At 46.4% G+C, this 17,216-nt stretch overlaps 1 protein-coding gene across 1 annotated transcript in view; it reads right to left on the bottom strand.

The window, feature by feature from the left end:
* The window catches only part of LOC128791057 (TGF-beta receptor type-2-like), a 30,900-nt gene extending 13,983 nt beyond the window's left edge, over positions 1-16,917 (bottom strand). The window contains exon 1 of the mRNA XM_053948392.1: positions 16,738-16,917. Coding sequence (XP_053804367.1) covers positions 16,738-16,789 — 52 coding nt within the window. The 5' untranslated portion in view covers positions 16,790-16,917. The remainder of the gene's footprint in view (positions 1-16,737) is intronic.
* Between the last annotated feature and the right edge of the window lie 299 nt (positions 16,918-17,216).

Raw genomic sequence — 17,216 nt, 5'->3', positions numbered from 1 at the left:
CTCGCAGCAGGCTGGTGTGGGATTGGCTCAGCACCATCACCGCAGGGACACCTGGAGGCTCTGCAGAGGAGTAACAAAATGACACATCCAGGTCATGGATGTTGCTGGTGCAGGATGAGGTTGGTTATTTATCTATTTATACCCACCAGGTGTGTTATTTACTTATTTATATCTAGGGTTTGCTTGAGATCTCAGAGCAGAACGTCAGACTTGCTCGTAATGCACTGGTGCGTGTGCTGGGGATCTTGGCTTGGCTGTGCTGTGCAGAGGGGAAGCCAGGACAGACGAAGGAGTTAAATATGGAAACAAGAGCCAGAAATACAGCGGTAACAGGACAAAATTCTTCGGAGACAAATTGTTCTAAACTAACTCAGGCTGTGATTCTGTTATCTGCTCTGCAAGAAAGAGCAGGGATATCTCTTTTTTCTCCCTCCCACCTCCTTCTTGTCCTAGGAAGCTAAAAAGAAGAGCACAAAGCCCACTGCAAGGTTCTTCAGGACTGTGTGTCCTTGAGCCATTAGCTCGTAGGTACAGTTTAACTGCCACATCACTCATCTTGGCCCTGATTAGACCCAGATGAGCACTTTCAATATTAATAGTCGGATGATTTAATAAAGCTGCACAAGCAGTAAAAGTAACAATACACTTCCATAAACGGGTTCCAGATGTTGCCAAGGCAAATGCTAAACATCAAAATACAAACTTCAAAAAAAAAAAAAAAAAGGAAAAAAAAAAAGCTGGATAAGCAAAACTTGGAACAAACTGTAAACTAATTAAATGTGGGTTGAGTTTTCCAAAAATAAATTGAAGCCATAAGGATGTGATGTGAGCCAATAAATAGTACAGTTAGTCAAAGTTATTGTGGAACGACAGTTGGAAAGATGGTTTGAAGTCACCGATAGGTGGGCTCACAGCAAGCTTGGCTTCCCATCAATAGGAAGGCTTGTTCTCCTGTGCACAAGAGCAGGATCAAATCCTCTGGTATCTATAACTGGGACTCTAGAGAGGTTACTGAGAGAATATGAGATGATTTTCAAGTCAGAGAATAATGGAAAAATGATGCCAGAAGTGCCTGTGTCTCTCCTGCAATAGCAGCAGGGGTGATACCACCACCCAAGGACACTGGGATATCTTTTCCTGCATGTCGGGACAGCCTTCCAGCCTCTCATTGCCCACAGGGCCTCCACAACCTCTGCCTGGCCACCTGCAAAGCCCACGGAAACACCACCACTGTAGTCAATAACCCATCCTCCTCCCTGTGCAAGAGTCATTGCAAACAGCTCTCCAAGAGAATTCCACCCCAGTCCCATCGCTGCGGTCACAGAAGCAGCCACCCCCAGCAGATGAGCTTTCTGCCAGCAGGTACTGCACCTGTAAGAACATGGAGGGGGATTTTGTGAGCCACTATCCACCTGCACTATCTACTGCAGCCCCAGAGAGCAGGTGGGTCACCCAGCACCTCACTCTGGCTCCGGTTTTCCCTACACTGTGGTCCCCAAGGAGGAAGAACCACTAAGGAGCAAGCTGGGGGTGCTTGGGGGTGCAGGCACAGCACATTTGTTACAGGAGAGAAAGTGCCTCGTAGCCCAAGCAAGGGCAGGAAATGCATTTTCACTGAGGGGCAGAATGAACACTTTTAGTTCTCAAGTATTCTCCCTGGCATGGTGCTTTTGGGACAGCTAAACACCAAGATGGGCTTAAGGGAATGTGTTTAGAGTGAGATGCTAGGGCACTTATCCCTGTTCCCAGCTCTGCCCTTCCCAAGGTGGAAGGAAACCAAGGCTTTTTTTACACAGGGCCTCCATTATAGGACCCTCAGATCATGCTCTGTCTTGCAGTGATAACTGTCCTTACATTGCTTGTATTTCTCATGGACAAAGAAAATTTGTTAATTTTTAGGTTGTAAATGTTCTACAGTGAGGTCTATCCCCCCTTTTCTGCATATCTCCAAGCACCCCAGGATGGGGCTGACACTATTTCAGCAGTCACAGAGGGCTGCCCAGTGTGCTGTTACTGTAGTGGCTCTGGGAGCCCCTGCATCATCTTTTCCATGCAAATCAGTCAACCTGTAATCCCCAGGCTTTGCACTGGGAGAGACTAAGGCTAGGCAGATCAGCTGAGATGCTCTTTTCTTTCTCTAATGAGCAGTGCACTTAAACACAGGACTGGGGAGCAGCTCTAACTCAACCCTGCAGCCCTGTTCTTCCTGGAAACCCCCAGATAGGTGCCCTGATGGAAACACAACCTGCACTGGGACTTGCTTTCCCACCTGGGTGAGCCTGGGCTCCATCGTGAGTCCTGTGTCTGCCGCCAAATTTAGGATTAGTTTTTGCTTTGGGCTTTTATCCATGGTTAATGACACAAGTATGCAATAACAGAGCCTCATAAAATTATTATGAGAACAAACAAATTCCTTCCCTTTTATATGCAGTACTTTGTTTTTAAGATTAATCCAACAGCAGAGATGATGGGCTCTGCTCTCTCACTGACCCATGTGAGAGCACCAGGTGTTCCCCATCACCAGGTTACTCCTGAGCTGCCTCCTCCATGATGCAAGAACCAGTGCCACAGATGGGCATCAGGGTAATTCCTATGCCCTGATTTCCAGGTGATTCTGTGCAGGCTCAGAAGTTCCCATGGAAGTTGTTCAGCATGACCTGTGTAACAGTGATCCCAGATTTCTTGCAGATTTCTTGCTGTCTTGCCTGATCTTGTTGCAGCATCCTGCTGTGCTGCAGAATCTCTCCAGAACCAGACCTCAAAGTGTTGTACTTCTATTTTGGATGCAGCTCAGTTTCCTCCAGCAGACTCCTGTTCTCCAGTGGTGGGGTCTGGTGCTGCTTTCTGGTGCTGAACCAAAGAGGTTTTTTGTGTCTCTATCCATGTGTTTTACACTGTATCTTCATCTTTGTAGGAGAGGTAGAGCAGACCAAATGAAGCTGGAAAATCTTAATATCCCAGTTTTTGCCTCTGCAAGGCACAAGCCACTGGCTCTCCCAGGAAATCCATCAGCGCTGCATTCGGATCAGGGGACCAACCCAGGCTCCACCCTCAGATATGTGGTCCCACATTGTCCTGCATAATAAATACTGTATTTGGCAGAGTACAGTATGGAGCAAGGAATGAGCCAGAAATGTTTCCTGGTGCATAAAAAAGGACTGATTTTGATTGTGTCAGACACCAGTTCTTCCAGTGCCAGGAGGACATGCAATATGCATTTCTGGTTTGCTTGGACCTTCTTCAAACAGGCTGGTAACTGACTTACTCTACCATTTATTTTTCCTTTGTGAAAATATCCCTTTAAATTCAGTGTTTAGCAAATACTGCTTAGTCCCATTACAAAATAAATTGGGTATGGATCATAACAGCAGGCTTCTCCAGTCTTGTTCAGATGCTTAAATTACATCATGATCTAACTTCACCCAGGGGAGGGACAAGCTCTGCAGATTGTGTCCATCCTTCTGCTTTGGTAATCTCCGGTATTTCTCGTGTGCCTTTCACAAGTTTTCTGTGTATCAGCGCAATGACTCTGCTTTTGGGGCGTGGGGATGTTTTGTACTGAGGTACCCCAGGGATGTGCCCCAACAAAGCCAGCAGCATCCAGGCAAGCTGGAATGCCAGGGGCCAGTGAGGAGATGCCTGGCACTCGGCAGGGAGAATTTGGCCAGAGCAGATTCTCTTTGATTTTGGTCAATTGATGTCTGGGTGAGGACAGGGGAGTGTGCCTGGCCCTGCACTCCTCCATCTGCCCTCGGAGCCACTTGTCTCCTCTATCCACTCTGACCGGATCTCAAGTTTCTTTCACAGATTTCACTTTCTGTCCCCAATGCTGCTCCTGCGGGGACAAGCCCTGCTCCAGCCCTTTGTGTCCCTGGGGCGGGGATGCCAGGTCCGGTCGGTGTCCAGTGCTGGGGGCTGGCAGGGGGCAGCCTGTGCCGCGGGACGCCTGGGCCAGCGGGGGGGCTGCAGGGGCAATTATTTGCCATATTGTGCTCTCGCTTGTGTTTAAAAACAACAACAGCTCAACTGACTCATAGGTCCTACGGCCTCTGAGTCATTTTTTATTTCTGGATTTCACTGCTCTGCCCTTTGCAATGAAGGGAGTTGCATGCTCTCTCTCTCGCTCTCTCTCTCTCTCTCTCTCTCTCTCTCTCTCTCTCACACACACACACACACACACACACACACACATCAAGTTCACATTTGTTTTTCCTCTATAAAAACAAAACGATTTCCATACCATTAATGAAACTGAAATTATTTGACTTCGCGTACCCTGGCTTTTATTTTCCATTGTATAAACTCTGCAGATGAAATAATGATGGTTGTAAAGTAAACTTCTCTTTTTTTTTTTTTTTTTTTTTTTTTCCTTTCCCTTTCCAGGCAGCCTCTTTTCGAAATAGCAATAGGGAGTCACTTACAGACTTGGCTTGTGCTGTGCCTGTAGTAATTAACCCCTTCATCCCTAGCTTTTCCTCTGTTGGAAGTTAGCCACGGCGTGGGTGGAGGCATCAGCAGGTCTCCTCTGGGACTAGAAGCAAAGCGGGGGAGCAGAGCAGGCAGGGAAATGTGGGAAAGGAGGCCAAGAGCTGCTCCAGGCAGAGCAGTGGTGTGTGCCTGGAGCAATACACTCGTGAGCTGGACAGCTTTCCTGGGAGAGCCAGAGTGCTGGCACTGCAGGGCCAGAGGTACCTTCAGTCTTCCTACAGCCCCCACTTTTTCTGGGTTTAAATCAGCACTACTGTTTTGTGTTTAGCCTGGCAGCCCCGTCCTGGGTCACCTCCCTTCCTTCCCACTCCCCAGGGACCACCAGTGAAACGTTCTCTCTCCTCCACATGCCACTGCAGAAATCATCTGTGGTAAATAATTATTCACCTAATCTTGCTCTTTTTGTTTACAGGGCCGTTACGATTTTACGAAGTACTCGGAGGAACATTATTGGGTGAGGTAATACCTTACCCAGCAGCAGATCCAGCTGGAGCTGGGCGTGCGAGCACATGCCTGCCCTGCCCCGCAGCACGGGCTGAGCTGCCCTCCCCACCAGGGTGGGAGCTCTCCTGATAGACCCTCACCATCACACACAATCTGTCTGTCTTCAAGGCCTCCACATGGGCCACAAGCATTTTTCCTAATCACATTTATCATGCAACAGCACAACCCTGCATCCCCCCAGCACTGGATCAGATGCTTCACTGGTGCCTGGCCCGGGCGGGTTGGTGACACTGACTGAGTTACTGTTCCTCTTCCCAGACTGGGTGATGTGTTTTATATTATTTCTCTTGGATTTATTAAGCATTATGTAACTGGCTAACCAATCCCGCATGCGATGCAATCGTGGCTGATTTCAAGTCAGTGGAAAATAAACAAAAAAATCGCTCTGAAGTGGCTAAATTGAAATTCATTTCCACATGCAGAGCAATTCCTGGAGGATCTTTCCCATCTCCTTGTGGTTAATTTGCATCCAAGCTCTCATGCAACCCATTAGAAAAGAGTTATGGAAAAATTTCACATAGAATATGATGGCGTGTTATGATGAAAAATTATTAAGATGAAGTTTATTTTACTTAAAATATTTTAAATATTAAAAAATAAAATGTTTTTAAGCAAATCTGTTGATTTCTGCTGTGCCTTGAAATGTGTAACACTTGCCTATTTTTTGTCTTTCAGTTGAGGAACTCAAAATGTGAAAGTTGCTCCCCAAAGAAAGTTTGGCATTAAAGTTTGAAAAACCAGGCAAGCCAACCCTGCAGTCCTGAGGTCCTGAAGCCCAGCAGGACCCAGCCCAACATGACAAGGAAGATGTTCTGCCCTTGCTGAGCTTTGGAAGGACTGTAAATATCAGGTGAGGCAAAAACTATACCCCCATTAGACTCTGAAATCAAGCTCTTTCCGGAGCACTTGCTTTCTGGTGCCATGGACAACATTTTTCCCATTAACACCAGTTTGTATCCAGAGATGTTGAGCTGAGGATGGGGGAATGTGGAATGGATAAAACAGTAGTGGCTTTGCACTACTTCATTTGTTTTTCTCAGTGTTTTTGAGACTTTTAGCAATGTCTGAAAGTGATGTGTGTATTTCTGGATCCACTTCACTGACACACTTCACTGAAATATCAGTAAAGTTGGTGGTTGGGGCTCACCTGGTTGCATGTTATTTGCATTATTTTTCAGTCAGTCCCTGAGGCAGCCAAGCACCTGCTTCACCTTGGCAAGAAGCTAAGTCCAATTAAGCTGAAATGCTGTATTAGACCTGGCTGGGCTCATGGACCATGTAACATCATTTGCCAATTGCTGGGCTGGAATTTGACCATAAAGGTGACACCAGCTGTGATCCACGGACAGATGAGGGTGGTGAAGGGGCAGGATGGGACAGCCCTGAGGGCAATGCTGGTGGGCAAGCTCACAACTCCATGTGGGTGTCACCACTGCACCTATCCTTGTGCTGACTCGCTGGATGAGGAAAGCTGTCCTAAAACAAGGAGAAAACTCAAAAGTCAGGGGTTGTCCCCTCTGCTAGAGGCTAGTTTATTCCTTTGTGAGATGAGCAGGGATGCTTTGCACCCTTCCTTGAAAAGACAGCTCAAAGGAGGCTTGAGGATTAGAACAGAAGGTTAGCACAGGAATTCCTCACAGTGCCCAGGACACCAGCTTGAGAGTGGGGTTTTTTTACTCCCTACCTGCTGGATATTGTGGGTCATTGTGTAATTATGGTCAGTACCTCTAGAGCCATGACCAAGCCAGGCAAAGGTTCCCTGGCAGGCAAAATCAGGTATGAGTTTACCTGGTAATACCTGTACTCATCCCTTTAGGCATTTGTTGGCCGCTGCGCTATGAATGTCAGATGAGGGGAGCTATGACACAAACCAAGTTTTGCAGCCATCCTGTGTCTGAAGGTGCAACCTTGTTTGACAAGAAGTCCCTTTCATTGCACCTATGTCCCCATTTCTTTCTTGTTCCTATATTCTGCTGTCCTTTCCACCCTGTTGTATTGGAAAACCCTAGAGAGAGCAAGCCAAGCCAGCAGCACAGCCTGAAGTGCCTGGGAAGGAAAAAAAAAAACCCACAGCCAGGGGTCAGCCCAAGAAAAGACCATGGATACAGTGTGGTGACCATCACCAGCATCACAGCATGGCCCCACTGCCACAGCAACTCCCACCAGCCCAGACAGCACGTGAGGGGAATGTGCCATTCCTCTTTGTCAGATGGAAAGCAAAGCAACTTATTCAGGGTCTGAGGAGGTGGGGAAATGCTGAGTTTCAGCAGTTCATAAGTAATTTTAGCAGCTCTGCCAGCACCTCTGCTTATCTGGGCCTTGCAGGGTGAGGCAATGCATTATCAGCACATCACAGCCTGCCGGTGGGGTTTGCAGAGGGCTGAGCTGGCCCATGCCCAGTGGAAGTTGCCTCCTAATTATTGGGGATTTGCATGCCATGTTTTCAGAGGGCTCAGAGATTTCAGCCCTTTAAAGAGCACTTTGCAGTGATCTGGTTTTGACTAAATTCTTAGTCTTAAAAATAAGTCCATTCTCCCACCTCCCACACTGCTGGGGAGCAGGAGTCACTGCATGGCCACGCACGGGTGGTTTGAGCTTATGCTGTTGCAAGTTGGTGCAGAAATTGCTGAGGATTTTAGAGCACTTTTAGGACTGAGAGCTGCATGGCAGAATGCAACAGTCAACCAAATCCACTCTGCTGTTGCCATCATTTTTGTTGCTCTTGTTTCTGCAGAGGCATCAACAATCTATCCTATATCCCAATTAACTGCAGCTTCTGCAGCTCATTCTCAGATGCAGCAGTCATTAGTTCCCCTTTTATACAGAAAAAGCAGCAGCAATCAACCAAGTAGCAAAAACATGTGAGCTGCAAGTCAGTAGCAGACATTGCTCTGCCTAAACTACTCCCATTCAAGTAAATCTACTGTGCAGCAGTCAGTGGTTTTTTACTATTATCATCATATTATGCTCTGGAATTCAATTTTCTGCGTATTCTTCAGGCTCTGCATGAATCCTGGATTTCCGTGAATAGATGGAATTGAAATTGAAAGACACCATCCAAATAGGTAAACACATCAGAAACATTATCTGGGTCACATTTGGGCACCAGGGTTCGCTCTGTTTTAAGTGCAAATGGGTTACTGATGATTTAGATGAACCTCCTGAGGAGTGTTTGAAATTCCTGGCACACATTCACTATTCCATCTGCTAGAAGGTCTTTGATGAGCCCACAAAGAGACATTGGACTGGAGCTGCTGCTCTTCATCTCTGGTTGGACTTCTTATGATTGACCAGTTTGTATTTTTTGCATTTGTATTACTTTGATTCCCAAGGAGAAAAAGGGCTTGCAAGGGACTGTGTAACAAGCTGCTGGGGCAGAGATGTTCTGTGAACTCTCCATCCATGTGCTATCATCAACTTATTCCAACACTGCCAGTTCTTTATGACTGCTAAAATTATTAGGTAGAGTCAAATTTTGCCCTCATTTAGGTCAGATCTAACAGTAATTAAGTAATTTGTTCTCTCAGAGGGAACTTGAGACTAGTTTGGGTTACAGATGCTAAAAACTTTCTGCCTTCTCCTGAAGTATCCCATGTTTAGCACATAAATAGATGGCATCTTCTTCTCTTTCATGCCCTTCTTCACCTGTTAAAAATTATCTTTTCAGGAGCTTGTATTATAACATACCAAAACACACCGCCCAGTTGGGTTGAATTCAAATTGAATATCTTCCATTTTTTAAAGCAGAAGAGAGCTATGGCAAGAGGGCAGGGGGACCAGGATTGGAAAGGAATTTTTTTCAAGAATGGAACCGAGAGTCCTGTTGACAAAGCTTGAAGTGCTTTTTCTTCGCACATAGAAGAGGAGCTTGTGTGTCTTTGCAATGCCTCTCAAGAGATCCCCCTTGCAGGAGAAAGAGAAGGTTTCCACAAGTCCCAGCCCCTGGGCAGAGCTGCAGCACAGCTCCAGCAGCTGAGACTCGGCAGGGAGACTCAGCAGCTGAGGGAGATGAGGTTCAGGGGGAAAAGCTGCTCTTCCAGCATGGAAGAAATGACAAAGCAGGGAATGTTCTCTATTCCCCATCTCCTGCTGCACGATCTCATCATTTTGCAGTAGTGCCTTATCTTTTCAATTCAGTAGCCTGCCTCTGGACACCTCCTGAGACATGCCACAAACTGAATATGCTGAACAGTGCTTCTGCCTAAGAGCTGCCTCCCAAGCCACAGCCTGTTGCAGAGCTGATAGCCCTGGCAAGGGTGAAAGGAAGGCTCAGATGTGATGATGCTGCTCTACAAGCAGGTGAGCACAGGGCACATATACAAAACCACAGTAAATGTTTGCTGAGACCTCACCCCCAAGCTAATTGCTTCTGCCTCTGGTGGGAATGTCTACCCACTGAGTGCCTTTTGACATATTAAAGGCACGGCAGGAACTGAGATCCCAGGGGATCCACTGGTCTTATTTCTGTGGATTCTTGTACCCTGGGTCTATTTGAAGAAGGATGATTCATTCAACTGCTTCAGCTTATGGGTCTGTGTGTCACTTCCCACTGTAAGAAGAAGGGTCTTCTTTGCTATCATGGACTGGATGGGGCTAATTTTGGGATAGATCTAGCATGGAAAAAATGCTTTACGCAGCAAGACAGCAGCTGATTCAGTTTCTTCCATGCTGGATGCTGGTGTTTAGAGTCTCCAAGGCAGGAAGTGTTATCAAGCAACATCAAACAGATGTTCCTCATCGTGCTCCAGCTGCATTGACTGGCAACCTGCTCAGTCAAACACTCGAGGGGGACACAGGCATTCATTCTGCATGGACAGCAGTTTTTTTAACAATCCACCTGGAAGCAGCAAAGGATCTTTTAAAAGAAATATCTGTACCAGTGTTCATTGTAAATGCACCAGAAGCTCTTGTAGTCACAGCATTCCCAAGAACCATTTCCAGGAAGGGGTCTGAGTTATCCTCCTGATAACTCAGGAGGATAAATCCTCCTGATTTTGCAGGAAAAGTGAATAATTTTTTCTCTGGATTTTCACACCTGCTGGTCAGGGTATGAATCCACATTGGCAACATCATCTTTTGATGGGGTGCATGGTGAACCATGGCAATGCAGGATACAGCTAAGCATTCTGGTTTGGGATGGCTGAAGGGAGAATGGATCAGTATCAAAAACCCAGAATCCCAGGGTTTTCCATTGTTGATCTAAAGAAAAGGCCCCTCTTCGTGGCCAGGAACTCCAGCAGATGTCTCTGGACCTTTCAGATGCAAAGATGTAAGTGTGTTGTTCCCAGAGGGAACATCTTCACAGGGATGTTGCAGGAACTGAAGATATTAGGAGAGATTTGGACAGTGGGGCAATATCAGCCATCAGTGGATGTCAGCTCAGGTGATTGCTTCAGGGCTCTGCCCTGCCTGGACCCCAAAGCAGGGCAATAAACCAGCCCTGTTTGCTGGCTGCCATGGCTGTGCTGGTTCCAATGGCTGGCACAAGCACATCTGTGCTGCTTTGTGTTCAGGGCATGCATTAGGGGGTGTGTGATGGTCCTGGAGGCTTGGACTCTCCGGCTCTGAGGCATGGCCAGAGCACTTGCCATTGGGTGCTGCATGGGTAGGACAACAGCTTTTTGCAGGCTGAGTGAAGGCAGTCTGGAATTTCCTCCAGAAACCTTCACGCCTCACCAGCACTGAGCCTGGAGCCAAGGTGGAAGCTGCTGGGGACAGCTTTCTCTGGACATCTACTTATCCACAAAGACTGGAGTTTTGGGTCCAGTGGAGAGTAACTGACATGGAGCTAAAGGGAACATCTCCATCCACAGTGTGGGAAGGTGAGAGGTCTTCCTGCAGGCGGAATGTGTCCAATATGATGCTGCTTCAACTACTTTGAGAGTTGTGGTCACTTTGAGGGAGGCACAAGTAGAACTGAAGCAGGGGACCCTGCAAAGTGACACTCTGCAGCTGCCACTGCTGGAACCCCACCTCAGCTCCCCACTATAGCTGGAACTGCACACCAGCCCCCCAACTACAGCATGCCCAGGCTGATTGCTTCAAATCACTCAGCTCAAATAGTGATAATGTCCTTAAAAAAAAAAAAAAAATCTTGAATCCAAATAACCCTGTGCAGTCCAGGGTAGCACTTGGGTTTAGGCATGTCCTTGGGCTACTAGAGTCCACACGGGCCATAGCTCTGTGTCCAGCACAGCCTGGCAGGCTGTGGTCACAGCTGGACACATTAATGACCCACATGCCACAATGAATTTGCTGTAGTATTAATCAGCTGTCATTTGTTCCTGGCTTATCAATGGGAAAGAAAACACTGCAGTGCAACAGCTCCATGAAAGCTGAAGTCTTGGAGCCTCATAATTGGTAGGAGCATGGGCTGCAGAGGGGATTGCACGATAAGAAGGCTCTCCCACTTCTCCTAAAATTTTGACAGTTACCAGAAGCTGGCAGCAGAGTTTCAACCCCACATGGGATGTAACAAAAAGATGAACCAACTGAAGAAGAAATATGACTCTGATGGACACTACAGATCACTTCCAGAGGCAGGATCACAAGAGTTGACTCTGAACTCAGGGACACGCATGCAAGCAGGGCCAAGACAGCTTTCAGCCACTCCTTCACTTCCCCCTGAAGATCCCTAAGGAAATGTTATCCCACAGTTGGGGTCCAGCACGGACATAATGTAGGTTTGATAGGGCAGGCAGCCATCAGTGGTGTTATCTCCCTTCTGCAAGGAGGCCCCTTCCAGCGCGAGGCTTTCACTTGGCACACAGCGCTGAACTCGGGATGTGAAAAGAGCAGAGTGTGTGGGAGCTGCTGATTTTGTCTCCTTGGTGGGACTGGTTTTTTTAATAAAAGTATCAGATGTTGCACTTCCTTGAAAACATGACAGTCTATGGGAGAGTTCATTAGTTTATGGCAAGTTGCAACACTGTGGAGCCTGGCTGAAAGCAAATGTTATTGCAAAGAGTTATCACTATGGGGAGAGGAAAACAATGTCCTGAGGAAATAAACTCGACAGAGCAAATCACAGAGCAATATAAAACTGCAGAGTACAGGCAGTAGAGCGGAATTCTTTCTCAGAATAAAAGGCCCCAGTCACCTGTTTTTAATGCCAGTGTTTGCTTTCTGCATATTCAGTGAATACGTGGGATACATCTGTGCAGAACTCTGTCTCTAATGGGAGTAACGAGTATCATGATTGCAGCTGGCTGAACTTATTTACTACTAGTACACAAAAATGTCTTTGGGGCCATCATTAAATAGTGATAACACCAGTAAAATACCAGTAAACATCAGTTTTGTGTTGGTTGTTGGGGTTTCATTGTTAGAAAATAGTGTGGTTTAATTTCAACTTGTACCGAATATTCCAGAAAGTATTTCTTTCCTCAAAAATACAGAGTGAAGCTTTACAGATGGTCAGCTATACCAATGACTAGCCTGTCTCAAGTCTGAGCAAAGCTGGAGGTGCAAGGGGAGAGGAAATACCAGTTTTCATTCATCTCACATAGCTGTACACTGCCACTCTTCTTAACCTTCAGTTAATCTAATTCACACCAAAGCCTGAAACCGTAGCATCAGATTTGGAGGTGTGTAAAGGTAAATTGAAAATAAGCCATCACTTTCCTTTCTGAGTCTCATGGCACTTGCAATATTACAGAGCACTCCAGTTCTGCATTGTCAGGATTTTTCTCGTGTCTTCCATTTTTATTTCCTAGCTGGAGAATTTGCTGCAGCTTTGTTCTTATTTAGCCTCATGGTAGGATGCACAAGTTTCTCCTTCAGGCAGTGGGATCCTGTGCCTGCTCCTAACCCAGCTACCTACGCCAAGCCAGTGTGGGGCTCTGGTAGCCCCTCAGAGCTTTTGAGAGTGGTAATTTCTTCCTTTATTTTGGCTGTATTAAGGCAATATGACACGGATTGTCATGACCAGCCCTGCAGCCCTGTGTCCTGGGGTGGGCAGTGTCCACCTCCACATGCTGCCTGGCCTGGGAGGAGAGGTTTGCTCTGCTGCTCTGGCTCGTCCTTGGACCTGCAAAGCTCCTTTCTGCAAATGCCTGTGAAATGCAGGGTGACTCTTCCTTTGTCTTTTTCCTTCCCTCATCCTCTCACTGTTTGACCAGTGTTCCTAAATTTTGCATGCATTGGTGTTGGGGTGCAATCCCAATAGAGCCCCTGCCAGAGAAGCAGGCTGGCATTTTGGTGGCACTACAACCTCTGGTTTTAGCTCTGGTGACCTCAGAAATAAGAGGCCAACTTCTTGAACAAGCTGCCTGAGGAGCCTGGGATAGGTCAGAGATTTCTTGGGCAGATCAAAAGCCAGAGATGCTTTTCTGACAGCCCTGGAGCTCCCTGTCCTGATTTATGAATTCTATACACTCTATATATTTAGCTGAAGAGGCTCACTGGGGGAACAGTTTTTGCAAGCAGGAAAGAGAATGTGACTTCAGAAAGCCACCATCTATCAGGAGATAACCCCTCAAATGCACTCTCAGTAGAGCTATCAACCATGGAAAAGGGAGCCCAGAAGACTTGGCAAAACATGTTAGGATATTTTAGCGAACCAGTATTTTTTTAACAGGAAACCTGTTAAAAATGGGGAAGCAGATTATGGGAAAGCAAACTCAAACCCCAGGAACTGGGAGCTCTGGACTTGGGGTAGCAGACCTGCAACCTCACCTCATTTCAAAAATCTTCTTTCTCTTTCTTGGGAACCTCACCAGAGCCCAAGGGGTACGGCTTGCTCTCCCTTGGTAAGTGCTACGTGCCTTGGCAGATTTGGAGTTTCATATCCTCTTTTGGAGGTTGGATGCACAAAGGCTCTGCCAAGCTCCTGGGGCTCTTCACAGCCCTGAGAGCTGCTGTCACACCAGTGACACTTAGCTCATGTTCTTGAGGCAGTCTCCACAGGTTAGAGGGTTGTGATGCTTTGCTGTCCCCTCTGTGACATGAGGCTGAGCTCAGCCCCATGCCTGTTTGGATGTGAGCCCTGTTCCTGACAGATGGAGCACAAGGGATCATTTCCCAATATTCATAGAAAACAGGGCAGGAGAGCTCCTAATTCGTACTTTTAAGGCCAGAGTGTTTCCATGTGCACAATACAGTAATCCTGATATCAAATCTGTAGTTTCTGTATAGGTTACAGACTTCCAAGCAGGTAGTCTTGCAATCTTGAAGGCTTTGAGCAACAAATATTCACCACATCCCAAGCCTAACTACCTGCTGGAACAATTTTACTGTGTTGTGTCCCATTTTAGCTTCCAGTGTGCACATCTTGTTTTATCTCTGTTCCACAGAAGAGAAAGCCCTCTGCCAGAAAAGGTTTTCCCAGGACCTGGCTGTAGATGGCCAGCTCACCTCCCAGCTCTCTCCTGGCCAACCTAAAGAACTGAAAGCCTCCAGCTCCACCCCCCTGTATGACAGATCTCCAATTCTGAATGATCCTCATATTTTTTTTGTCCTGGTCCAGCTAAGTCTAGGACTGCACCAGCTCTCTGTCCTGGAAGGATTCTCTGCTCACCTGTGTGAGGGTTAGCAGTGGTGAAACTACAGCTCCTGTCTTCACCTTCTGCTTAAAAAGCCACGTAAAATTGCTGCCCTCCAGCAGGAACTGCCATTGAGGAGAAGACTGGATATTTTGAAGCCTTGGTAGGGCTGTCCATGGAGAATTAGGGAAATCCACTAGCTGAATTTCAGTGTTCTGTCAGATCAGAGCCCTTTTTTCCACTGCATATGAACTGAAATGCTCAGATGTGCTGTGGGATGGCCATTCAGTCATGTTGGGGATTAAAGGCGTAGACAGGCAGCATGGAACACAGGCTGGGGTCTCTGCTGCCCTGGGGTAAAGTCTTAGGGACAGCAGCAAGGTCCCTACAAATGCTCAGCTGGAGTTATTCTGGGGTAACAGAGACACAGTCTGGGCCATGTTCTATATGGCAAGACTTAAATCTCTGTGCTAAGAGGAGCAACATTGCTGCAGCCACCAAGCCAGTGCTGTCACTCTAAAGAGAGGCTGGATGAATGGTATGATTTGTTGCTTGAAGAACAGCTGAATGTGCGTATTCTGTCAGTTTGGGGAATTTGGGAAACTAGATCTTGCCTTCTCTTTTAATGTCAATGTGAAGTGGCCTCCTCAGGTACTTTTATTTTCTCAGAAAGACTGTAGGGTCAATCTTAACACTAAAAGCAAAGGAAGTGGATGTAGTCCCAGAAAACATCTATCACTGGTGAGCTGAATCACAGAGAGCAAGCCCTGGCTTATTTTTTTTACCCTGTGCAGAGGCAAATTTTGTCATCATATCACTCACATAACCTTTCAGATGAACTTAGTAATCGTGATATGTTTTGGTTTGGCTTCTTTCAGATTAAAATCTTGCCTTTCAGAAAAAGGAAACCATAAGTTAAATAACTCCAAAATTAGGTATTTCTGAAGGATAGTTAGTGGTCTTCTTTCTTACCAAAACCAACCCAAGATTGTGCTTTAAATAATAACCTGTAGTAATTCCTGCTCCAAATGTGATTAAGTTAGCAGGATGTTACCAGTATAGCATCCTACATTTCAAACCACACTTTAGGGTATTATCTACAAAAATGAGTACTATAGATCTCCGTAACTTTGAAAAATCAACCAGATACTATGTCCTGAATCTCCCCATCTGGTTCTCTGCTTCAACAGTTGCACCCATGGTTTTGTTTGCCTACACACAAATTACTGACCGATTATTCTTTTATTCCCTGGTCTTGTAGATAGGGGGACCCATGTAAAATGAATGCAGATCCCTGCCCCCAGTGATTTCATTTGGATGCAAAAATACTGGAATTATAATCCTCCTCCTTCATCACTTTGAGCAAAAAGTAATTTTAGTTGCATTGAAATTTCTATAGCAAGGGCAACAGGTCTGTGTTTGTAAGAGTTCACTTTTAAAAGTAGTGTCCATGCAAATATATAAATATATGCTTTGTAGGGATATATGCCTGTATACACATACAGACTCTGTATATACAGAAAGACACACACACATACTTAGGAGATGTGTATATAACACTCACTTATATACAAATCCATTCCCTGTTATGAAACAATCATCAAGATATAAACAAGAAAAAGTTAAACCACGGATGGGCACATTTTCAAGTGTGCTGGAGGGTTTTATCTACAGTATTGAAGAAGTGCTATCAAAACTGAAACAGGGCACTTATTACAAAGAAATCTTTACGTAAGTGCTGGAAAGGTTTGCTGAATAACCAGATGTTGTTGCAAAGACACTTCTCCTCCCCCCTCCCCATTTCTTTCCTTCTTTAATAGTTCGATTAATTCTGCGCATAAACCAGGGCTGATAAAAGTTCTAAGCTGCAAACTTCACCACATCTGGACACTGTTGAAGCCAGATCATTCAGCGGTGCACTTCAGTTGCTTTTAATCTCCCTCAATAAAATAAAAACTTCCAACAAGTAATGCTGACCTATATATATTTTTGCACTGTAAACACTGACATCTGCGAGCTGCTCCGAGCGAGCACGCAGCGTTTTCCACCAAGCAATCGCTTGCCCCTCGCCATAAGAGAAATACGCAGCTCATGCAGTCGTAGCAGAGTATTCAGCTAAAGTCTCTGCTATTTCCAATCCTCTGGCTAATTGCTGTCAGGGGAGAAATCAAAGATTAGCTGTTTTGCTGGAGGAAGGAAAAATAAACGACCTCTCTGAGTATGTAGCTTAACATTACCTGACCAGAAACAATTTTCTACTCACACAAGGAGAGCAGCAGTAAGGAAAGCAGACCAGGTCTCCTCCAGTACCCCATTTCTGGATCCCGCTGGCAAGTAGAAGCCCAGCTTCACGGCGTTGACCAGCTCATCCTCCCTCGGTGGAGCCAGCCTCCTGCGTTTCTGCTGTCAAGCCCGGAGCCCCTCTTTGCGAGGCTCCCGGCTCAGGCTTGCCGGGAAGGCGGATCCAGCCGCCAAAGCCCAGCTGTGCGTGGGGTCCGCCCAGGAACTGCAGTTTATGAACAAACTAAGCCTGACTCTCCTCTCGAAATATATACAAATATGAAAGGGGGTGGAGGGGGGCTCGGGGAAGAAGTCAGGCTCTGAGAAAAAGAGTTTGATTTTTTCCCCCCCGATGTCAATGCAGAGCTGCTCCTGGCTCCATACTGCCCAAGGATCTTTGAAGGGGACCTAAAGCCTGCTGCATGCATCTAATCAAAAAGGCATGGGTACTCCTGCATGAGT

This window comes from Vidua chalybeata, chromosome 7 (assembly GCF_026979565.1).
Source record: "Vidua chalybeata isolate OUT-0048 chromosome 7, bVidCha1 merged haplotype, whole genome shotgun sequence".
NCBI classification, from domain to species: Eukaryota; Metazoa; Chordata; class Aves; order Passeriformes; family Viduidae; genus Vidua; species Vidua chalybeata.
Note: the sequence above shows the minus strand (reverse complement) of the source record. Positions and strands in the feature narration are given on the sequence as shown.